The sequence below is a fragment of the Serinus canaria genome, chromosome 9, assembly GCF_022539315.1.
Source record: "Serinus canaria isolate serCan28SL12 chromosome 9, serCan2020, whole genome shotgun sequence".
Lineage (NCBI taxonomy): Eukaryota > Metazoa > Chordata > Aves > Passeriformes > Fringillidae > Serinus > Serinus canaria.
In genome coordinates this window covers 12,024,966-12,050,001 of record NC_066323.1, presented here as the reverse complement: position 1 = coordinate 12,050,001, position 25,036 = coordinate 12,024,966, and the positions used below count along the sequence as shown (strand labels likewise).

At 36.5% G+C, this 25,036-nt stretch overlaps 1 protein-coding gene across 4 annotated transcripts in view; it reads left to right on the top strand.

Moving 5' to 3' along the window:
• ACAP2 (ArfGAP with coiled-coil, ankyrin repeat and PH domains 2) overlaps positions 1–25,036 on the top strand; it is a 60,166-nt gene that overhangs the window by 21,346 nt on the left and 13,784 nt on the right. For 3 of the 4 annotated variants that reach the window (XM_050977798.1, XM_050977797.1, XM_050977795.1), the window contains exons 5-12: positions 2,401–2,459; positions 2,944–3,127; positions 5,310–5,354; positions 6,415–6,510; positions 10,669–10,743; positions 17,313–17,425; positions 20,917–20,937; positions 24,018–24,069. In XM_050977798.1, the coding sequence (XP_050833755.1) occupies positions 2,401–2,459; positions 2,944–3,127; positions 5,310–5,354; positions 6,415–6,510; positions 10,669–10,743; positions 17,313–17,425; positions 20,917–20,937; positions 24,018–24,069 (645 nt within the window). The remainder of the gene's footprint in view (positions 1–2,400; positions 2,460–2,943; positions 3,128–5,309; positions 5,355–6,414; positions 6,511–10,668; positions 10,744–17,312; positions 17,426–20,916; positions 20,938–24,017; positions 24,070–25,036) is intronic. The other variant, XM_030226924.2, reaches the window with a different exon arrangement.

The window sequence follows — 25,036 nt, the reverse complement described above, 5'->3', positions numbered from 1 at the left end:
CAGGCTGTCCCTCTTCATCACACGTCTTGCTGCTGGAATCCCTCTTAACCATGCCTTTTATCTATGGTTTGCTCTTTTGGACACTTCTGACAGAGGTCCTGTGTTATTGCTGCTGTTATTCTACGTGATGGTCCTTGCACTGGTTTGGTAAAACTCTTCCCTTTGGGCAGTTTGGAGGCAGAAAGCAAAGAACAAACCATATTAAAGAAGATTTCTTTTCAGATCTAAGTGGGACCCATCTGGCTTCTGCCCTGCTTTTTTTTTCCCCTCCATGCCCTTGCTGTGCTTAGACATAGTGAGGACAAAGTGGCCTTTACCAAATGCACAAACATCAGGAGTGAGGCACAATTGCTTTGCCAGACATGTTGTGGTCCTGTGTTGCTTTTTGTGAATCTGCTGAGTTCAACAGGGCTTCCTGGCCCAGAGTGACAGGTCTGTTGCTGACCAAGGTGACAGAGCTAGCAGGAGGGAGAAGCTAGAGGAAGAAAGAGGAAAGGAAGGATGGAAGGAGTAGGAGATGCTCCCACTGAGTTCTGGATGACTGTCAGTTTTCTCTTGTGAGGCTTTGCTACAGATAAGGCCGGGACCAGACTAATGCAGCATCTTCACTGATTCAGCAGTGGGGGAGTAGCTGTGACAGCTTATGGCAAATAGCAGCTTTCTTAGACTTGGAGTGTATGAAGGTAGTATGTTGACAAGGCTGTAAATCTAATCAGATCATGGTCTGGGCACTTTTTTCTGGCTTAAACTGATGTCTACATTTTTTCTCTTCATTACTGTAAGCAGAATGCAAGGCTCATATTTCTGGGAGTCCTCTAAACATTTGAGTTTCCATCTGGTTTTATCTTTTGGTATTGATCTTGATTGGTGCACTCCCCAGGCACTGGCAAGCTTAAATGTCAGCAGTGGGAGTAGTCCCAGCCTGACTTCCAGTTTGTCAAGAAGTTCTTTATTCTAGTTGTCTGCTTTTCTGGTTTCCCAAAGTGGGAATACAAACAGGTTCTTCCATGTGTTACTGGTAGATACAATTCTGGTTGGAAGGGGCCTCGGGAAGTGTGGATGGTTTGACTGCCTGCCTAAATCAGGCTCAGATATGAGGTTGGAGCAGGTTGCTTTGGTCTTGAAAACCTCCTAGCATGGAGACTGGGTGCAAGGTACAGTACCACTGCTAATGAGTGGCTTTAACTCAGTCATGTTTCCCTTCAGTGTTGCTAGAAAAGAGAGATGAGCTGGTAAAGGTTTTGCTGTCAGTACTTGGCATTACATAGCTTCCCATTTCCAAATCTTAATAAAGAATCTAAGACTGAGAACTTGTAAAGAAAACATTTTTTGACCTTAAACTTTGAGGTTTTGACTTGCTTTTTCAAGAAAATTATTTAATATTGCACAATCTTTACCTTTTTTGAGAGATTCTGTTCAACTGGGCCAACTTTATTTTTGTGATGCTGCCTTCTGCATTTCTATTATGCAGAATTGGAGGTGTAGAGGGGTTGAAAATTAAGGCAACATTTGTTGTCTGCGCAATAAGAAGTGACAAAAGGATTTGTCCAGTAGCCATTGACCTGTTCCACTCCATCTTAAAACTCAGAGGGCAGTTGTGAAGCTGGAGGAATGTATGTTTTCATTTTCCAGTTAGAATTTTTTTGGGTCATGAGAGAACATAAAAATTGTCTCAAATCCAGCTGTGCTTCGGCCTTTAAAAACTTAACAAATATCTTAGATTTTACAATTCTAATGATTTGATTATATTTTGTGCCTCCAGCCTTCCCAAATCTTAATTTTGGAACCATTGCTTAGATTACTTATTCTTAAAAAGAATCAGGCATTCCTTTTAGTAGTCCAGCAGTGGGTGGTTTTTTATAAACATTTCATGTAAAGGAGTTGGTACTGAATAGCCATGTATGCTGCATTTTCATCATTAATTTCAATGATGGTTTTGGGGGTTTTGCCAGAAGTTAAGAGCATGTTCTTTCTATGGTTTAATTTGCCTTTTAATTGTTGATAAATAGTGAAAGTCTAAGAAAAAAAAATGGTTCCTTAACATTCAAACTTGTTTCTTCAGGAACATTACTGTACAATTAACATAAATAAACATATTCTATGAAACTAGACATGTCAGGATGAGAGAATAAGATGCCAGGAGCTCTTATCTCTCCTTATAACCACAGTCTTAAGAAAAGAGCAGGAAAAGATGCTTGGTTTGAGTTATTTTCCCTATTTTCTTTCTCATCTTTTATTTATTTCAAAACTACTGGGAAGGGATTTATATTTTGATTTTAGAGACAAAGTGGTTTAATAATAATTCTCATCTAATTCTGCATAATTACCATTGGTATTTCTGAAATCAGAAGGTATGAATACCTCCAAGTTACTGACCTACATAATAATGTTTTCTTTCAGATTCTGTTTGACCAAATCCAAAGATCAATTAAAACACAGCTTCAGACTTTCGTTAAAGAGTAAGTTAATTTGCACTTGTAATGGGAAAATTATACATAAAATGGAATTTAAAAAATCTGATTTGAATGGGCAAGTGAAACATCCTTCTTGTAAATAGCCATCCATAAATTAAGAAGTGTGTTTTAAGGCTTTGTCAAAAATCTCCCCAAGTCACTGAGGCTTTAGATCCAGCTGCAGAAATGTTGCAATAGGATGACTTGCTGATCTAATTACATATTGTAATTGTCTAAGCTTGGGGGACAAAGCTTTTCCCCTGTAGACATTAGATGTGTTCACTTACATTTCAATTTTGTCCTTCCCTTGGAAAGACAAGAAGCTTCTGTCATAATTTGTGGATTTCCATTTGACCCAAGCATGTATTGAAGAATATAAAATTTGAAAAAGACACCAGCTATAGCAGTCCCAAGCTTGGTCTGTCTGATGTACCTTTAAACTCTTTCATGCTTTGGAATTAATTTGTCACTATATTTCCTTTTTCCATAGAGATATTAGGAAATTTAAAGATGCAAAGAAACAATTTGAAAAAGTGAGTGAAGAAAAGGAGAATGCCCTGGTGAAAAATGCCCAAGTTCAGAGAAATAAGCAACACGAGGTTGAGGAAGCAACCAATATTTTGACTGCAACTCGGAAGTGTTTTCGACACATAGCTCTGGATTACGTTCTTCAGGTAAGGACAGCAATAAAAGTTACTTTTCAAAACCATTTGATACATATGGTTGGAGACATGTCCTTTACAATGTTAGAAGTTCTTTCTGTGAGCTTCTTGGAAGCTGTGGAGATTCAGGGAAAAAGGAAGAACTTTATCTGCAAGTAATTAATTTTTTAATAAAATCTGAGGAAAATTAATTGATGTGTTCCTATTGCTTTCATGCTGTGGTATTCAGTACCCTTGCTGCAATGACACAGTTGAATTTTCAAGTTGAACATTAATTTTGGAAAAAACCCAGTATTTGCCTGATACTTGCCTAAATGTTCCATGAGTTAAAAATGCTGCCGTTTCTTATATATGCAAAGTAAAAACTGTAATCTAGCCTAGGAAATGCAAATTACCTGAATAATTCCAATACAGGACATTGGGTATTTCTGCAATTTTAGCTGTTTGCTTTGGGTTGTATTCAGCTTGTCTAGATGCCTCAGAGTTTGGCATTGTGCTATAAGGGGAGTCAAGAACTTAACTATTCTTTACCTTTTTAGTGAAGCTCTCCCATAGGGTGTTGAGAGGTGTTCTTTGTCATGCTGCTTTGTATTCAGTAATATTCTTTTGATACTTAAATTCATCTGCTTCATACTTACCCACAACTACAGCAAAACAGGATTATTGCAACTCAGGTGGTGTGAGACGTTGGGGGCTCCCAAATGGGTCTGAGCTTCTCCTATGATCAAAAATAGAACAACTATTTACAATTAAGCTGGTTTTATTTAGGATATTATCATCTTGATTTGTGACAGTCCAGTCAGTTATTTGAAGCTTAATTAACTTCTCTATAAATTGCATTATGAGTTGTAAAATGGAGCCTGTCAGCCTGGGCATGTTCACAGACGTGGTAGTCAGTGGTCGACTCTGAACTCCAGCTTTTTAAACACTAGGGTCATTTTGATGTTTAAAAAGTGGTGTGAATTATTCCCCACAGGATTATTTGTACTAGCACTAAGTGGTGGGGGCAGCTGGCAGCCACTACTGTAGTAGGCCACCTCGTTGTGTGTGCTTTGAACTGCAGGTTGTTTGCCTCTTGGAATTTGTATGTTCAAAGTATGAGCAGTTCCTGGGATAAAGATGCATTTAGAGTAACTGGGAACAGTTTCAGCATCTCTCAACGTGGACAAAAATCAATTCAGCTTTAGGAATTGTGTCTGCTTGAGTGATTCTTCTGGGAAAATGGTCTCACAACTATGGTCTCCTTGTAGCTAGATTTGCTCTAAACTGTAATACAAAACCTTTGCTTTCCTTTTATTTTTCTTTGCCTCACAGGCTGAGGGTTTATTCTATACAAACAAATCTCAATTATTTTTGCTGCAGAAAGTTTTCCAAAATAATGACCACTTAAGTATAAGTGTAGAATCTGGTTTTGATTGTAGCTTCAGCAAGTTTGTTTATTTTGCTGAGATTCTAAACTGACGTAGAAGTGTTAAATTACAAAATCATGCCTGTTTCTGCTAAGTAGGTCTTTTAAAGTAAAATCTGTAGTTCTGGATGGCAACCTTTTAAGATTAGATAAAGAAGATGGGGGAACTAGGTGAATGTGAAACATTTGTAATTTTTTCCTATATAATTGGAATTCCCTAAGTTCTAGGACAGCATCTTTAATCAGTGACTTCAGCTAGTTTAAAAGCCCAGGTATACACAGAAAGTTACTTATTGAAACGATTCTGTTCTTGCTTGCCTGGGACACTTAAATACTGTGAGTCTGAAAAGGGAGGGGAAAAGTAACCCTGTTCCCATTCTTCACTCTGCCCTGGCAGCAGTGCAACTTCTGGAAGGAGTTGGGGGGTTGGCTTGGCTCATCTGTTTGCAATGTCTTGAATTCAATCTTTTGAAAATGAGAACGAATTTTCCTTGAAAGGTGTATTATATTACTTCTAGCAAGCAAGTGGTGTCCTGTATTTTCCCTACTGGTATAAGAAAATTTTAACTATCACCGTGAAGCTCAAGCTTTGCAAGTGTTCTCTGATTGCATCACCTTGATGTCATGACAGAACTAGAGTGCATCTTCTTTTAAAAGTATTTTGGGAAGTCTGATATTGAGCTGTCTTCTTCCAATGTTTTAAGCTTGGATGTGATTATTTGGGGAAAATTGCAAATAAAATGAGTTTAGAATAAAAGGAATTGCTTGCTTGTTCTTTTCTCCTAGATCAATGTTCTTCAATCTAAAAGGAGAGCAGAAATCCTAAAATCGGTAAGGTATACTTTATCCTCTGTATATCAAATATTTTAATCTGTCTGAAATTAAAAATATGACCACAAAGTAGTATGTTAAAAATGTAGTCATTTTATGGATCAAAATGTTATCAATACATTTGGCAGTTTGGTGACTGTAAGTTTGGCCTTTACTGTAGCTGGGCATAATGTTTAACTATTTTTGATAATCCTTCTGGTTCAGATTTGAACACTTGTAGGTTTTCACTAGTCTTGATCCTTTGGTAAGTGTTCCATGGTTAAAATCACTTTGTTTGCTGAGAACTCTGCTGTTTAGGTCTGATTTATTACTTTGTAAACAGTAAGTGCTACTTATAATCTATTCTAAGATGAATTCTGTTCTTTCTAAGAGCAGGGCAAATTTTAATATGAGTAGTATGGTATCTGCTAAATTAATATAAAGCTATACCTGCATGCCAGTTTGCTTCACATTGTATTCCCTTTTCTACTTCACATTATCTCTGTTAAAAGTTTGAGATGGAGAGTGGCAAACTAAACAGTTTGCTGTTCTTTCAAATGTCTGAAGTTACTCTCCGATAGTTTTCTTAATTCCTTAAAAAGCAGAAATTTACTTGGGCTGGTTTATAATTGCCTGCTATTCTGCTCTGCACCTTCCCAGCTTGTTTCTCTTTCAAGGCCAGACAGTCTTTTCAGCTATGTTATAAAGCTTATGTGTTTGAATCATTAGTAAAATATTCTATAGCCCCTCTGTACCTTACATGTCCCAGTTAAAGAGAGATAACAAAAATTTCAGGTGACATGAATTAGAAGCGGTTTTCTGCCATTAAGTAGATTTCTTTTGTTTTGCTCATGGAGCTAATGCTATCAACTGATTTCTGAAATTTTTGGCTTGGTTCTGTTCTTGCTTTACTTTGCATGTTTATTTTACAACATTGGAAGTTCTGTGACTTATTGATGTAAAACTATCAGGACATGAGAGGAGAAATTAAACCTGAAATTGTAGGTTATGCGAATTGACACATTTATGTGATATGTGATACCACTTTTAAGAGAATAAATATTTACTTTGTTCTTTCTAGATGTTATCGTTTATGTATGCACATCTGGCTTTTTTCCATCAAGGCTATGATCTGTTTAGTGAACTTGAACCCTACATGAAAGATCTTGGTGCACAGGTAACAAATTATTTTAAAAATGCATAACTATATGCTGAAATGGAAGAAATCTTGATATATGCCTGCATATCAGGTACTTCATAGATTTATTCAACAAAAAGGGAGCTGTGGTATGATACAGGCAAAACATAAAAAATATGCTGTGATGAAAGGAATGAAAATAGTTACCAACTGAAAGTTTTCTGTTTACTAAAATGAATACTACCTTTAGGATTTACATACTAAATAGCCATGTACTGCTCTGTGGGGTACATTGTGATATTCAGGATACTGGATTATTTGGATTTCAAAACTTTTGTATATGACCCATTTTTGTAAACATATCTAATAATAAAAAGTAGATTAGGCTGGTTTTCCTTCTACTCATATACTTTATTTACTGTGTAGATTATGCGGTCTGTATAATTAAATTTTGATGTGTGTAAATAGAAATTTGATGTTAGCAACTTAAACCATAAAATCAAAGTATGATGTTAATAAGTAGTGCAAAATTTAGTTCCTGCATGGAATCCTTCTTACCCAGTTTTGTTGTTTAAGAACAGACAATTGATACTTCTGGGTTTACAGTGAGGGATTCATGAAAAGCTTTGATGGACCACTGCCAACTGTGCATAGGAGACAAAAACTGAAACATTGAAAATGGTTTTGCAAATAGATTGGAACATACACTATTGGAATGAAGATCTGTCTGTGGTGCAGGAAGAAGACTGAGCAGTGTCTTGACTTGCTTTTCAGTGCAAGTTATATGAGCACTTTCTATTTGCCTCTACCTGAGGCCTTGCAACAAGTGCTCTGATACAAACTCCTCTATTGCCACTTCCCAAACAGATCCACAAAGGAGCCAACCAAATTTTTAAGTGTCTGTCCAGGTGAAAAGGCAAATAAATGACAGCAAGCTTTTACATTCATCTTGAGTAGATGTGTCATTGAATGTCTAAGAGATTAAATTGTTCTGAGCTGTGCAGTGGAGCAGATTGGGAGCTGTAGAAAATAACTCCAACAACCCAATGGCTGAATAGTTATTTTATCTGCTAGACTGAGCCCCAGTTGGGTCTTAATTATGTGTAGAGTCAGGTCTTGGTATAATAGGAGCACCTGAACAGTTCAGGTAGGTGTTACTCTTCCATAGTTGTGCACTTTATTCTTCAACATCCTTCTAGTTTGGGCTGTAAGTGTTGAACTGTAGTGTCTGGCTGTGTAACACGTGTCCTGTACTCAGTGGAAGAGGGGATAGGGAAAGGAGACACAAACTGTGGAGTTAATAGTGGGTTATGCCATCAGCCAGGCTTCAGTGTTTCCATTTCATTGACGTGATTGGAGCAAGAAAACACAAGGTTATTTTTGAATGCCTGGTCATGCTTTTGCTTGATCTGGTAAGGAGCACTGTGTAGCATTCATTTTGGTGCTGGTATCATAGCAACTGAAGGAGTTAAATTTAGAAAATCCATAGCTAAGAATGTTTTAAATATATTGCAGTTGGAGCAAGATGGACTGAAGACCCTAAAGTTGTACAACTTGCGCAATTGTTCTTTTGTAGCAGACCTTGGCATTTAAGTAATGGATATTTTTCATGACAGAAGCAGATTTGTAAATAACCGTTGAAAGTTTTAACAATTGATGGCTTTGCAGCTTGTACTGGTTGAAGCTTGTGCCTTTAACAAAGTATGTTGTGACATAACGGGGATTTGCTGGATTTTTGTGAAAATGCTGTTAGATTCCTTCTGTTGGTGAGTGAGTTTTCATTCCTAGGTGAATTTTGTGTGTGATCTTAATTACAAGGGTTAACAGCATCTGAAGTAATAAAATTGATCTTAAATAGTGTAGTTATAGTTTTGAATTAATTTTGTCTGTATTTTCAAAATAACTGTTTTATTGTGATGGAATAGGATTAAGCAATTTTGCTTTCTGGATACTTCAGGATAGGATTCCTTGGGAATCAGATCATTGTGTGGTAATTTTTAACAGTGTGCAAGCATAATAGGAGCTTTTGCATGGAAACTGGTTTTTGGTTCTTTTCATATGAAATGTAGTATTAGCTTAAAAAGAAAACATTTGAATTTTCATTGAGATGACTACTCAAAAAGCTAAGTATTTTAGTCTGACTTAATTCTCCTCAGAACGCCAGGTAGAGCATTATGGTTTTAAAAATACATTTACCAGTAAAAGCAGTGGTTTGAAAAGCCTAATTTTCTGAAAATTACCCAGTAATGCTATAATGACTAGGATTTTGATAGTTTAGTTGTGATTTGCTACAGCTTTTGATAGTTATATGCTGTTGGTCTCTTCTAAGACAATTGATGTGCTGCTCACCTGAGTGAAAAGGAAGAAACTCTGGTTTGAGCTTGAAAACAGGAATGGTGCAATGCTGTCTTCATAGTAAAAAAAGTAACTGGTGGAATGAGGTGCTGTTAAGAATTCTCTTTTGGCTGTGGTAAAACACTTGTATTCAAGGTAAATTAGAGGTAAATGCCCTACCCTGAGTGACTGCCTTCTGTTTCATCTAATAGGGTAGAAGGAAGAATTTCTTGGGGGCCATGTGCAGATTGCTGAAGTTTTAGCAAAAAACTTGATTCCTATAAAATTTTGAACCGCACTTGACCCAGTTCTCATCTTTATCACAAGAGAAAGGGTTTCTCAAGGGTTTTTGATGCAAAACAATCTTTGAGCCCAGTCTGTTTTAGAGGCTTGTGTTATTTTTAAGTGCTAAAGCTACATAGATGTGGCATTTGGACACTTCAGCCTTCACTGTGTTCCTGTTCACAAATACCTGTGAAGGTGTGCAAGTGCTGGTACGGCCTTTTGAGTCAGTGAAGAAGACAGAGAAGAGTTAAAAGAAGTAACGGAGTATGGAATTGGGTCCAGATGTTTCAGCTTTCTGATGGCTCCATAATTACTGGAGAATGTCTAGCACAAGGGTGTAAGGGCCTGTTATTGTCCCTTTTCTGTTATTTATATCATGTCAAGCAGGGCAAGTGAAAGACTGGGGAAACAGCCAGAGTTGGCAGGCCTGCCTCTTGTGATTCTGAGAGTGGGTGGAGGGGATCCTCTCTGGGTGGATCAGAGGATCTGTTAGTCACTGTGCCCTCTGCCAAGTTAGTGATCCAGCTGGGAGCTGGTGCTGCTGCTCCTGCTGTTCTGGCTGTGGGCCTGCAGCAGAGGCAGCTCTGTCCCACAGACGGGGAGCCGCTGGCTGAGCCCTGCGTCTGCACCGCTGGGCATGACCACGCTCCGGCTGCGTAATGGCAGCCTTGTGTTACAGGCTGCAAGTACCAAACCAGCTGGTCTTTCAGGCAACATCTGCTTCTCCACTGCATTTCTAACTTAAACATGAAGGCCTGGATAAAACAAACAAACAACAAAACCAAAAGAATCAAAACTGTAAAACAAAAGCAACCAAACCAAGCAAATAACCACAGAAGAAAACCCCAATCAAACTTTCTCTTACAGGGTATCTTAAATTTCCCCTTTTTTTTTTTTTTTTTTTTAATTACAATTGTAAAAGGAAATTTTTTGCTAGCATCCTTTTTATCATCACAGACTTTGTAAGGATACTAACTTAAATATTCTCTGTGACAATCTCAGTTATTTTCAAAGCCATAATTTTATTTCCAAAATTAATTCGGTTGTCTCTGCCTAAGATCTCAAGCAGTCTTGCTCAAGTACTGCTGGTCAGCTGATCAAAACTATTGACACAAAATCCTGGTTGAGACAGTTCTCCCACTTTGTGGAGGGAAAAATCCATAGCATTTGCTCCTTCTAGTTTTTGCTGCTCCTGCCAGTGCTGCTGCATAGGCCAGCAAGAGCAGCTAAAGCATGAGTCATCCTCTTGGGAGACTGAGCACCAATGCGGTACAGTCGCATATGCTTGGCACCATGCTGTTCTTTGAGACAGTTCTTCTAATGCTTACAAGAAATGTACACCTTGGTAGAGGTTAATTCAGGGTGGCAGAGCAGTGCTTTAAACGAGGCTTCAGTGGTTATTCAAGGTAAACAATTTGTGACAAAGAAGTAATTATACTGTGCAAATAAAATAAACGTCTTGCAATGTCTAGACATAATGTGTTTGTTCTTTTTTTTTTTTTTGTCAGCATTGTGAAATCTACTGAGCCAAATTTCTTATGATAATTTAAAGATCCAATTTTCTGTTTCTCTTTACAGCTGGATCAGTTGGCTGTAGATGCTGCAAAGGAGAAGAGAGATATGGAGCAAAAGCACTCCACTATTCAACAAAAGGTATTTGACAGAATGTAAAAGACAGGCTGCACACACTTTTTTTTTTATCTGTAGCATCTCTCCCCAGCATCTCTGCATCAGAACTACAAGGGATGGTATTTTTAGTGCAGAGAGACAGACTGACATGTCATTAAGTGTCAGGTTGGATTGCAAATTCTAATTTTGTGTTACTGAACACATTATTATGCTTAGTTTTTACTGAAACATAAATAGAACAGTAGAATTTATTTGAATGCTGAGATTCTAGCATTTCAGTAGAACTCCTAATTCCTGTTACCTCTTGCATTGATTAAGTTGTACAGGGGTTTTTGTGTTTCCATGCTGTATGTACATGAGGTGTATGTGCTGCACAGCTCTACAGCAATAAGTTTCACTTTGGATTGTGCCAAATCCAAGTGCAGCACTTGGAGCTTGTGTAGCAGCTGCTGTTGCATATGAAGAACAAATGTAAACTTTTGTGGAGTGTCTAATGTACTGGTTCAACTGTGCACAGATATGAAATTGAGAACTTTTAATTGGCCTTTTGAGGAAGATTTGTGCAATAATTCTTTTTACTTCTTGAGAAAAATTCAGGTAATTCATGTTGGAGGAATGACTTCTGTTGTTTTAATGTTTCAGAAGCTCTAGATCAGTATTGGTTTTGCAGGTATACTGCTAGAAGTTAAAAATATTTCCACTGATCTCTGGTAATGAGCTACAGGCACTTTTGAAAGGGATTAGATACCAGTTTAAAGGTAATGCTACACTTCTTACTCTCATTCAGATATGTTCTGGATTTGTTCAGGTGGCATAAATTTTAAAAAATCACACCCAACAGAAATTAAATCTGATAAATAAATAAATTCAGGAATTAAAACATGCTGAGATTGTAAATTGGGTAGCTGCATTAATGCTCATGGGAAAAGAGAACATCTTGGGTTGCTGTAAACATTTTTATTGGTGCATCCTGTCATCCCTTTAGGAGTTGGTGGGAAGCATTAGGATTGCTGTCAAATTGAGCAGATGTGATGATGAGGGCAGAGCTGACATGCTGTGCTTGGAGTCAGGAGATTACTGCAGGCAAGGAAGGGGAAGAAAGGGGAAAAATGGGAAAGATGGAACTTGAGAATTAATGTTGAAGGTCAAATTTTAAGTTTTTTGGGCTTAAAGGCTCAGTTTCAGGAATGGAGAGTAGTTGAGAGGATCTCTGTTAAGACAACAGTGGTGCTTGCTGAAGGATGTAAGTTGTGAGCAATTATCTTTTAATTTGTCATAGAAATAATAATTAGTTACCATGAGTTGTGGTCACTGCTGTTGCCTATGGTGTTTACAGTCTTTGTTTTTTCTTCAAATGCTGCTTAAGGCTGCTTTACAGGTAAACTATTTCTATGAGTTTCAATTGTTACTGAAACTTTTAAGCTGCATGAAACTTGATAAGCCATATCTGTGTGTAATATAAATATTCTTGATTTCTAGTAGGAGTGACAAGCACAATAATGTTACTTTTATTGTTGCTTACTTTAATTGACAATTTAATGTTGTCTCTGAAATATAATCAGGGCAGTCAGAATGTACTGTATGTTGTGCTCTTAAGTTCTTGAGTTGTGTTGTCTCCTGTCCTTATCAGTGAAGTCACTGTTTCATTTTGTGCTGCTAATGCCTAGATTGTGCTTTATTGGAGATTCCTCTTACAGCTTGTCCAATCATATTCTTAATTCATTATTCAAATCATGTTGTCTGTTTTTGTCTCATCCTACTTGCTTTTCCCAATCTTCACAGCAAGTTTGCTTCCAGCTCATCAGGATTTCAGAACTGCTTTAGACTCTGGATCTTTTTATCACTACTTGTCATCTGGTCACCCTGTCCCAGATGGCAACTTAATTCCCCTCTTAATTAAGTTCTCTTCTCATGTCTTGTCATGTTGCTTTCCACTATGTTCCCAAATCTTCCAATGCCAAATCCTTCCATGTTTTTTGACAACTGAAACTTCTGAAGCTTATTGTGTTGAATATTCCATGAGGTATATATGTATTTAATATACTGAAGTTCTAATCTAATGCTTCAGAATGATGCCTTTCCTTCATTGTGTGGATAAAGAGCAGTTCCTTTTCTGAAATGTATAGGTAAGTGCATACGTGCACACACCTACCCACCTACTACCTGTGTTTGCATATATGTGCATATGCATGCAGAATAATTGCACTAATTAAATAACCCATCTCACTTTTCTGTATAATCATTGTCCTACTTAATTAGGCTATTGATGGAGAGGCTATTAAAAGTGTCATGGAAGGGCTTGGTCACCAATACAGTATGATTTCTTTTTTAGCAGAGCTGATAATCTGATTTACTTTTTTTAATTGCTGATATATAAGTTTTGTGGTCTATTTACTCAGCAAATGTGCAGGAAGCATTTTTCTTGACTTTAGTTTTTTTCAGTGTAAGAAACTATTTTTTCTGTATTAAACTGGAGCAACACATGCTGTGAATTAATCTAGAAATTTCATGATCATTCTGGGAAATTTTTGTAATATATTTTTATGAGAAAAGATTAATATTAAGAGAGTGGTGTCACAGTGTCAGTATATTAGACATGACTCTTGTTTTCTGAGCAGTTTGCAGCCCATTGCTGTAGCAACACGTGTAATTAAGAAATATTTTAAAAATCAGTGTCACCTGCAAACAGCTTCATGGCTTTTTGGTGTTGTGTGAGACCTAATATTTTGTTCTAAAATGAGAGAGGTGATATAGGAAAAATATTTGCATTGAACTTCAAATAGTTTTTGTTGTATTCAAATCCCTTTTCCATTAAAGTAAAAATCTGCTTCCAAAGAAGTGCTCAGGAAACAGCTGGAGTGAGAATGATTTGAAAATTAACATATTGAGTAAACAAGGTGATAGGAAACCAGCTGCTACTGCAATCACAAAGCAGCCATAAACCAGAGCTGCTATTGAGAAGCTGTGCAGACTAACTCCTGTCTCCAAAACCAAAGATGTGCTTGTATTTCAAGTGGCTTGTTTGCTCAATGACACTCTTGCATTCTCTCACTCTGTCTTGGGCTGTAAACCTTGTTACTTGTGGTGTCTGTTGTTCTAAGCCCTTCCTCAAGGGACTTTTCAGCTTAAGCATGACAAACATCTCTTGCCAATGGAAAGGGAATAGGAGCAGCTTTATAAATAGGGGCCTTGCACAATTAGTGTCTCCTGTTTAGTATATGCTGGCGTAATTTTTCAGGTTGTTGTTTTCTTTAGTACTTATGCTCTCCCATTTACTGTCTTTTTAAAAAACTTTTAAAATGCTGATTCTCTAAAGTAAAAAAATACTTTAGGTTACACATTAAATGTTAAAATATAGTTCCTAAGATTTACTGGTAAAATGGTTTGAATAGCTTTCATGGCCTGATAGCAATTTTGAAAGTAAATCAAAAGCTCTGCTACTGAAAATTAATGGGGGATTTTGTTTTGGGAACAAGAAAATCATACACAGAAACAGAAAACATGCTCTGAAATGACTCAAGTATGTGTGATGAATTGATATGTTCATATGAAAATGCATTTACTGAAACACTATCAAGAATATTAAGTGTTCTGTGACACACCAGATTAGTATTATTTCTGGAGATGAAAGTTGTTTTTCCATTGCCAGCTGGTTTGCTGTACCCCATGGACATTTAAAGAAAAAGGGTGGGGAAAAAAGGCATGAAAGCATGCTGTATGCTTCACTTATATAACCCATTTCTACATGTTTCTCTTCCAGTAGCAGCCAACCGTGAAAAATCAGTGTCAGAATAGAAGCCATAGATGTTTATTCTTTCAAAACTGAATGAAATGTGTGATGTAGCACTTCAATGAAAATTACATAATACTAGCTAAATTTTCTTAGTTCTGGTTAGGTGAAATCTACTTTAGTCCTGACACCTAATTAGTTTAATTATGTTTAAAATGAAGGCTTTATCAGTTGTGTCCCTGCTGGGAGGATACACAATTCTGAATCACATATAGTGACTGAGTTTATTAACATGTGATTCTCTTATACAGGACACTGGAAAGATATGGGTGGATTTTTCTCCACCCCAGATTATTTTTCATGATTCATTAAACTTTTCCATGCACCAAGATAAAAATAAACTGTAATGTGACTGGTTTGCTCCTATTTTTTTTATTTGTAGAATAGCAGAGACTAAGATCAGAACACAGCTAATTTAGTTTCTTTTTCTACTTTTATCTATGGAATTGAAATGGGGCTTTTTTTTCTGATTGTGTTTCCTGGTCACAACTTTATTAATGAAGTTTTATGGTTAAAGCACATGGAAGCCTTATTCCTTCCCCCCTCCAGCTGGTAGTCTGCCATGTTCAGTTAAGGAGATATTTGACATTTGCCTCTATACTCTTTATGTCTTTTTCTGCTCTGTAAAAGTGGAATTCAAACAGGGAAGTAATTAAGAATGACACTAAATGCATTTCATGAGAAGGCTCAGTATTTTAGATAATTCTAACTTAGAGTGTGGCATGGTAAGTGATCCATATACACCTTCAAAGCATAGATCTGGAGTCATTGGAAAAGACAGCTGCATTTTCTGCAGCAGTTCTCCAAACCCAGGGGAAAATGTGATTACATAGTAGGTTGGACAGAAAAGACTGTGGAAATGTATGTTGTCTTCAACTAGACAAGGAGTTGCAGGCATCACTGAGGCAGGAAGATGCAAATCTTTAGCAGATTTCATTATGTTTGGGAGCTGGTAAGTTAGAGTAATTTACCAGTTTTTGGGGAATGTAGGGAATGTGACATCAGCATGTCTAAGTTTGTGCATAGTGGTTTTTTCTTCTTTTTATTTTGAGAGCTTACATGAAATCTTTTATGTTCAGTATGTTCTAATCTAGAAAACAGGCAGAAAATCAAAGTTATTAATTGCTGAATAATAAATTTTTAAAAATTATTTTCTTTTGGTGAAGCTTTCTTTTGTGACTAGTATGTTTATTCAGATCTGTGTATATGATAGTTGCATTTTCTTTCAGAACTCTTGCATTGATCTTCTGTCAATTCAATAATAAAAATCTAGATTTAGCATTTCAACATTAGGTAATTTATTCAGATTAGTAATAGATGAAAACAGTGAATAATTTTAAGGAATTTGTGCTGTTCTGAGTGGGGAGCTTAAAGGGCCCATTTTAATATTTGTAACCATTTCACTATCATGTGTAATTAACCTTGGGTTGGACCAAACCATCTGCATGTACAAGAGTAAACATCATGTGTAGCACGAAAGTTGTGTGCATCCTGGGCTATTACCTGGGGATAATGACCATGTTGCTGTTGAAGCTCCTTTTTTTAATATTTATTTCTTGCCTCTTTTCCTTTATGTATAGACAAATTCCTAAGAAGCAAAGTACAAAGCAGAGACTTTCAGATACACTTTTCACACAAAGCTGATGTTTGCCATTTACGAAAAGTAACTACTGAAGGTTCAGGAAAATCATAATACAAAATGTTCTGTCTTTTCAGTATTTAACTTGTTTGGTTTTCTTCTTCTGAAATTTAATTTTCAGTAATGTGTCTCTTACACCCATGTTAAGGGAAAGAAGCCATATGTTGCTAGTCTACTTTAAGGGGATATATTTTAATAACAGTGAAATAAAATTACAGCATGTATATTATTTTCATCGCTGGACAAAGTTGTGAAAAATGATCTCATTCCATGAGTGCTTTTTCATGCACCCATTTTTTTAGTAGATGTTAGCCTCCCACTCTCTGCATATCTGAACTCTCTACCTCCCTGGGAAGAGCCCATGCTGTTCTCAATGAGATGTGAAAGCAAATGATCATCACATGTGTTATTACTTAGTCTAACTTACCTTTGCTAAAGATGAGATAATAAGATAAGCAGTCAGCCTTTCTAAAGCTCAGAAAGCTGCTATTAATTGTTATTAGCTGGGTTTAGTTGTTATTAGGTTAATGGAAATGCATATTCCGTTGTCCTACTTGTAATTTTGTAGTCTTATCCAAGATCATAAAGAAAAAATTACTGCTAAGGTCTTGTCATCAGTGCCAGCACCATGATTGCCTTACTGTAGAGTTAACTGATAGCATCATCTTTATTTGATTACTTGTCTTCAAAGTTCCTATGCAGCTGAGCTGTTGACATGACAGAGCTCCAGAAAATGCTCAAGCACAACTGACTTTATACATATCTGCAACAGGCTGCAACTCTTTCTCAGTTTTGACTCCTAACTTTCATGGCTTCTTTTCCTCTGCTTTTCTATTCTTGGGAATATATGAGAGACCATTTGAGCAGACAGTTGAAGCATCAGATGCTCTGTCAGCAATGTTTGCCCCCTCTATTTGGCTGTAGAGGTCACCAATACCTGAACAAGAAATTCCCCTTGTTGCAGGTAAAGTACAAATCTTCAGCATTCTCATTGCTTAAAATTGCTTTTGTTAAAAAAGCCATCAGGGGCTGAGAGTCATTGTTTGACTAATAAGTGTTGCAAGCAAAACCTTATTCCTACATATTTACTCTTTGACAACAGTACTGCTCATATTTGATGTTTCATTTGAACTGCAGTGTGTTTTTCTTGTTCCTTTGTACTAGGATTATTCCAGTGATGATACTAAACTAGAATACAATGTAGATGCAGCCAATGGCATTGTTATGGAAGGTTATTTATTCAAGCGAGCCAGCAATGCCTTCAAGACTTGGAACAGGTAATTATTCAGAACCTCTATTTGCTGATAATAAAAATGCTGCTTTTTAACCTTAATTCTCATCTGATTCATAATCTCTGTAACTTGAGTCCATAGTTTTGACAGAAGACTGGGGTGACTCTGTTACTTAATTTAGAGATGACACTTCACAGCCTTTTTCCTTGTTTTCTGTACTTGTTGTTTGTAAACCTTTCCCTTGTGAAAGCATATGCTAGGAAAGTGTTAGAAGACAGAGTAAAATAGAAGTTCTATAGCCACTGGAAGCAGAGAAACACTGTCAAAGATGCAAGTTATTTTTCCTGAAAGATAAGCAATATAGTTGTTATCCTTTAAAATTCCTGTCCTGTGCAGTGACTTTTGCTTAGTGGTTTTGATTGCCCTTTTGGGAATTCAAAATATATTGTTAGTCATATATCATTAACAATGTATATTTTACTACTATTTAAATATTTTTCTTCCTGAACAGGATTTTTTTGCATTTGCAAGGGTGTGTGTTTTTTTTAAGACAATATATATGCTGGAGCATTTCCAGCACAACTGGACACAGTTCTTGAATTTTAGATGTAATTTGTTGTGATAAAGAGCTCTCTATTGTCCATGTTCTGCTATTTTTTCAGTGGTGCCTCTGTTAAACTATTTGCTGTGTTTCAAAGGACAGAATGTGCATTTGAGTGGGTGGCCCCTTCCAATCTTAATTATTCTGTACTTCCTTGAGCATCTCAGGACACCTCAAGCTTGTAGGAAATTGGGATCACTTCAATTAAATCTATAGACTGATGCAAGGGCCCCTGTGTCAATAAGACTGTATCTATATTTACAAGTCATGGGTAAACAGGTACAAAGGATTTTGCTTTGGACTGATTCTGGTCTGGTCCTTTGGCCTGATTGATTATTTATCTGTAATTGTAATGTACTTTCTGGGTTAGATTCATGCAAGCAGAATTCAGAGTTCTCCAAGACAAATCTGAACATCAAAGGATGGTAAAGGGAGAAAACTGGGAGATGTGTGTCAAAAGCACTTTCCTGGTGTGCGGTAAAATGTTAGTGTTAGCATACTGAGAAAAATCTCAGTAACAGGGCAGAGATTGTCCTTTATTGGATTCCCAAGAGGCTGAAAGGTCCTTTTTGCCATTGCTGATGGTGAAACTCTGACTCTGCCTCCGGGTTCCTCTTTTGAATAGCAGGAAGGCCTTGCTCTGCAAGGGAGGTGACAGAAGGGAGCAGGACAGGAGTGTCTGTTTGCACATGCTGTCATTGCTAGGAATACTGTACGTGCCTCTTACCTTAAAGTGGTTAGAGATTAGAGATTAAAACTAACATCTGTGTGTTGGTAATTTAAATGGACACAAAGTAAATAAGGAGAAGGTGTAATTAAATCAAGATACACAATGACATTCCTTTATATTAAGTTACAGATTTGAACAAATATAATAAAAAGTATATCCAAGGAATAATTTAAGAGGGCAAACATAAACAGCTCATTAATGAGTCAGAGCTGCCTGCTTTTATTGCATAATTGATCTTTACTTATAGTTTTTTCTTCTCTTTATCACAGGAGCACTCAATAGAGCAAAACCTGTAATCTTTTTAGTGTTAGATTCTTGATAATTTATCTCACTGAGATAGACTAATTGGATGCTTTTAGACAAAAAATAGGATTGGAGATGCTATCTATAACAGTTCTGAAATTGAATCAATCATTTATTTAAATTTTGTATTCCACATGTTCACAAGCCATTGCTAATTGCTATTAAACTACTTTTATCATACAAGAATATACACTTAAGACCTTAATGAAGACAGTTTTTAATTTCTGAATCTAGCCCCTCATTTTTGCTATGTTTTAATAAAAATAAAGAAGTATTTTTATTATTTCTGAATACATTTGTAATTGACTGCTATACTGTAGGCACGGAAGTAGTCACTGCCAGTTTCCTGTGATGGAAAGTTTTACTTGTGTAGTGTTACAGTTTCAGCTGTGATTGAAGTTTATCATATACTAGAGATTATAGGGTTTTCCCAGTCACTACTTAAAGTAGAAGAAAGGATTTTGTCATTGCATTAAACTGTTTTGTGTATGAAATTTTACAAAACATCAAAGGAGGAAACATTTAGAGCATTATGTGTTTTATTTCAGGGAGTTCTGAGCTAAAGTCAAGACAGACAAGATACTTTTAGTGTTCTTACAGATTAGCAGTTTGCTCCTTTATTATATCCTCATCTTTGGGGAAGGTGGGTGGAAGATCAACCAGCTGAAACAAAACTAGAAGAATTTACCTAGAAATACTGGAATTTCCTGCTGTTCTGAGCCAAAGGTGACAGCATTGGTCTTCCTTGCTGACTGCTAAATGCATTGTCAGTAGTAATATGTATTAAAATGGAGGCTTCTCTTTTACCCTCCTTGGTCTCACTTGCTCTTATGTTGGTTCTAGACCTTTTAAAGACTCCTTCAAGAGTGAATTAAAGGCACCAAAAACCTTCCTAATGGCTACTATTAGCAGATACTTGGCAACATTAAAAGCGTAAGAGATGAGGGTATGATAGGTTTTGTGTGGGTTTGACACAGCAGAATGATTCTAGCTGACATATGAGAGAAATGTGATGCTTCTGTGTGCATGTCTTGGTCACTGAATCCATGGACCCCATAGTGGTATTATCCTGGGAAAAGTCTGGTTTCTGGGGAAGAAAAAGAAAAGAAGACTGCATAATACAGACCTTTGAAGGGGGGCAAATCTGCTGTGGTGAATGAAAATTTGTTTTCAGTCCAAACGAATGTCTTGCTAGCATAATGAAATGTCTTCCTGCGGCACCTGGCACCTTGTGTTTCATCGTCTCAAGACTTAAATTATTTGGGCTTTTGCATCAAGTTTCCTGTTCTTGGGACAGTTCTGTGTAACATTGGCTCTGGAAACAAATAAGTGTTTGAGCAGGCTGCAAAGTAAACCCCAAGCTGTTTGCAGTTCAGTGTCACTCTGTTTTGAAAGAGATGGAGCTTTTGTAATCTCTTTTTGTTGTGACTAAAAGGACATAATGCACACAAGTATTCCAGATAATGCAGTTCAGTGGAATCAAAATTATATCCTTGTACTGCTAAGTCTTAGAAAAACAGGTTTGGACACCTGTGTTTAGAATGTATGTCTGTTGGTAAATGATACACCTTATTGTACAGCAGTTTTCTTAAGGCATCAAAACAAGAGTCAGGTGCCTTTATTATGGAGCAGTAGCTGGACAGCTCTTTTGGTTCCCAGGAATTCAAATGAAAAATAAGTCCATATCATAAAGAAAGAATAAATGTAAGGAGATAAGCATTTGTCAGACCACTAGTATGTTCCAAATAGGTTTTAGGTTGGGTGCAATAGATGTTTTCCTTTTTAATTCTGCTGTATTTTCAGATCATGCTAGTTCTTTTCTTATTTTGCTCATTTTGCATTTTCATCCCTTTTCCTCCTTTCCCTTATGTTTTAATCCTACCCCATTTTTTCACATGACAGGAAAAAGCCAGATCACATCAGGTACCAACCAGCTTCTTTTATACCTTCCCAATGTTTCCTTGGCACGCAAAAAGCTCTTCATTAACCCTGCATTTAATTTTGATTACTTGCAATGGATGTATAAGTGACTCAGTCTAAGAAAATAACAGAAGGATTCTGCCTGGGATGCCAGTATACCTGCTGCTCAATTCCTTTAAAAGACTCAGAAAGATCAAGCTAGTTTTTAGCTAAAAAAGGAATTAAAGCCAAGTTTCTGCACTCAAACTTCTGAGCATACAAGATCAATGTCTTGCCTTTTTCCAATTGAAGTTGATGAGATTTTTTTTTCTTATCAACTGCATTGGGAATAGACATGTACTTTTAAATGTTGTGCATTACTAATTTTTCTGTTCTAATTGTGTGCTGCTAGCAACTAGAGGAAAATATGGTTTCTGAGAATCACAAAGCACAATTCATTGTTTTATGTAAAACTCAAATTTTTTTTTTCAGTATTACTCTCAGTTCTCAGAAATTAGATTTTTTTTTTCTATAGATTTTTCATTGTTTTCTATTTTATAAATACAGTATTGAGTTGTGTAGGTGTACATGATGGAAAACATTGAGTTTTTAAACAGGAACAACTGTATTTAACCCCTACGAAGTGAGACAGTGTAAACTACTTTAATATTCCAAAGAAGGTTCTCTCCTTCACCATGCTTCTCTCTTGCTTTTGACAGAATAACACATTTAAGGAAACTTTGGTAATAATCAGTACTTATTGCACACATGATGCCTGAACATTTTAAATTTTTCTTAGAACCTGATAGATGTGGGTTACCCTATGGCAGCACCTTCAGTACAGAGATTGTACCTCAGAAGTTCCTGGCTGATGCTGGTGTAGACCCCCAGCAGTCTGTTTGCTACAGTAAAGTGAAGAGTTTGTTGATGTTATTTGGTTAATGAGGAATAACTCCAAGTTTTTGGCCTGAATAAAACTGCTGTGGTGCTGATACCTTGGAGGGCAGCCTGACACTTTCATCTTATTACAAAAAAAAAAAATCTATTAACTCTGACATCTACTTCTTAAGTGTGATCTACAAGTTATCCAAAATTGTAAATTGTTGATCTCATTCAGTAAAAGTTTATTTTAGAAAAGCACCAAAACCTTCACCCTTTGTGGCTGGACTGAAATTTTTTTTAACAGATTTAATTTCTCTACTAGGAACAAAAAGGGACTGAAATACATTCAAAACTTCCAGACTAGGTTTTAAAGATGGTACAAATTTGTGTTACAATTTATAACATCTCTTGTTACCAACTGATGAGATTAGAGCTTGTTTACTAGAGTAACTCATTAAATACTTAGCTGTAGAACAAGTGAAGCATTGCTTTAGTGAAGTTAATTGCACTTCCTAAGGCTCTTACTAGGGATTTGCTCCATTGCTCGTTGTCTTGGGGCAAGGCTGCTTTGTTTTTCCCTTTACCACTCCCTTTATCACTTAGGCACTGGTTTTCATGTTGCACTCTTTTGTGTTATGTTCAAAAAAAGCACATTAAAAAGATGTGAGTTTTTCCTTTTCAAGTCTGCCTTTTTGATAGGTTTCCTATATGAATATTAGCAAAAGCCTGCCTTATATTTGGGGCACACTTACTGCATCTGTAAATAGATAGTAAAGATGATCCCTTTTCAATATCAGTGACTAAAACTACTGCTGTTAATAAATTTAAAAAGTCAAGAATGGAAAGAGATCCTGTTGTTGCTTTTTAAGTTAAATATATCTGCACAACATTTGAAAAGATTGTTAAAAGGTAGAATCTCATCTGTCTATGAAACACTAACCTTTCTAACAAATACTAGATTTTCTGTTTGGGATCTAACATTTTTTGTATATATTAATTTTTCTTAACCATCTTTGTGCACTTCTTTCCAGGAATGGCTTGTGGTGGTTGAATAAATACATGGGGCCCTCTTGTTACTAATTGTAGTAAACTGTAGCTTGAAGCTCAACAGCCTGTGGAGAATAACTAGATCTGTTGCAACACAGTATTTTGTGTACTGTTACCATTCAAACTAACTGGTAGTTCAGGAAAAAGTGCTGTGTGGTAAAGGTGGGGTATTGGAGATGATTGAGGAATGATGCTGTGGTAAACACAGATTTGTATTATAAGCCTGAACAAAACAAGGTGTAAATTTCACTGAATTGTCTTGTACATTCCCTTCATTTTTGTCAGTGAAAATGAAACTGTGATTATTGGTTTGCTTTTATTTTCTGCATCCCAGAAGAGCTAGAAAGGCATGGTTATGTCTACTGATTTTGGGTTTGGTTTTTTTTTTTCATTCAGTGGTCTGATAAAACATCATTGTTAGAGATCTGAGGGGTTTTTTTTTCCAAAATGTGAGTGCTTTTCCATTATCTGGGATGTATCCTGTGTGAACAGTGAGTTTGACAAGAAAGGATACAGTTCAGAGGAGTTTTTAGGCATTATATTATCTTTTGGATTTTACTGGATGCCTTCTTCAAAGCATTTATGTGGTTTATTTGATTTTCTTTCAAAGCTGAGGCTTAATTTAAGATCTTACTTAAATGGTTTTCATTGGATTTTTTTTTTTAGTCTTTATATGCAGTGGTTTTATTTCAGACATGCCCAATGTAGATAGATATTAAACCTGCATGGGATAGCAACACTGAAGTATTTTAGTGCTTTAGTAAGTTAGTTCTACTCCCAGAAATATTTCAGGATTAGTTTACATGGGTTTAAGTATTTCTGTAATTCAAACTATGTGAATTTTTGTTATCAAACAAATACTTAAAATTGTAACCTGCTGCTGAAATACAGAAGGAAATGTTCTTTAAAATGAAAGTGTTTTGTGTGATAGCTTAACTAATGTCATAACATGAATGTGTTTGTTTATGACTCAAATTATTTGAACCTTGCTTTCTTTTCTGTTTTCGTCTCTGCTTTCCCTTTTTTCATTATTCTCATTAAATATTTGCCAAAATTGTATTACTTTCCTGAATTCTTTCATGCAGTCTCTTTGTAGACTGTGTATTAGCACATCTCAGTCACATAAGCACTGTAAATCAGTTATGTATTCTCTGGATGTCTCTTCATTTGAATAGGCGCTGGTTCTCAATACAAAATAACCAACTTGTCTACCAGAAGAAGTTTAAGGTAGGAGTTGAAAACTGGCTTGGGATAATTTGGGGTTTGGGTGATGATTTTTCTGATTGATTGGGGGAATGGCTGATGTGCATCCTGGGTGATCTTCAACAACCTACTGTTTTCTTCTAAATTAGTTTCTCCCTTTGTAAAATGAGACTAATAGCCACACTGATAGATTCTGAGATTCCTGTGCACTGATTGTAAGCACATGCTTTATGTGCTGTGTGTTTTGTAACCTAGTTAGAGCTTTAAAAGTTGTTGGTCCCAAAAGGCTTGTGCTCACTTGCTGGCAGTCAAATATTCCATGCTGTTCTCTGAGCAGTTGTGTTTAACTCTTTCAGGACTTACTCCTCCAGTTACTTACTGGTTCAAACACCCAATTTAGCAACTGGGGGATAAAAGCATGAAAGCTTGTTACAAAGCAGTCAGGGCTGCTAAATACATGTATTTAGTGTTGAAAATGCACAGTGGTTCAGCAGTCAGTATCTGCCTTGTTGCTGGTGGGAAGGGCAGCCATTTTATATCAAATCAGCTAGTTCAGCTCTGCCCCAAGCCATAGAAGCCTTTTCAGTCAGATTTTGAGGCCCTTTGTTTGCTGTTCTGGAATCTGTTTTTGCACCAAGGAGCTGTAGGTGTTCTTCAGGTTGGGAACAGACAGAGGTTGTTTGGAGATGGTGGGGGAAAAAAGAAGAAAGAGCTTATGGCAATTAATTCCTTATCACTGCAAACAGATTGGGATCAGAGGCTGTTCCTTGCTATCTGATGCTATCAAATCAAGGAGCTTCATTTCTGTGTTTGGAAAGAAAGCACACATTTGAGTTTGTCTGAGCATGTTTGGTTGGGCATTCTGTGTTTGAGAATTCTCGTTGCTCTTTTTTTAACTGCACCTTTAAAATGCTGATAGCTCAGAATGGAATTCTTATGAATTGCAACAAATTTTCAAAACCACTGCATTCAACTTCTGGGATTTTTTTAT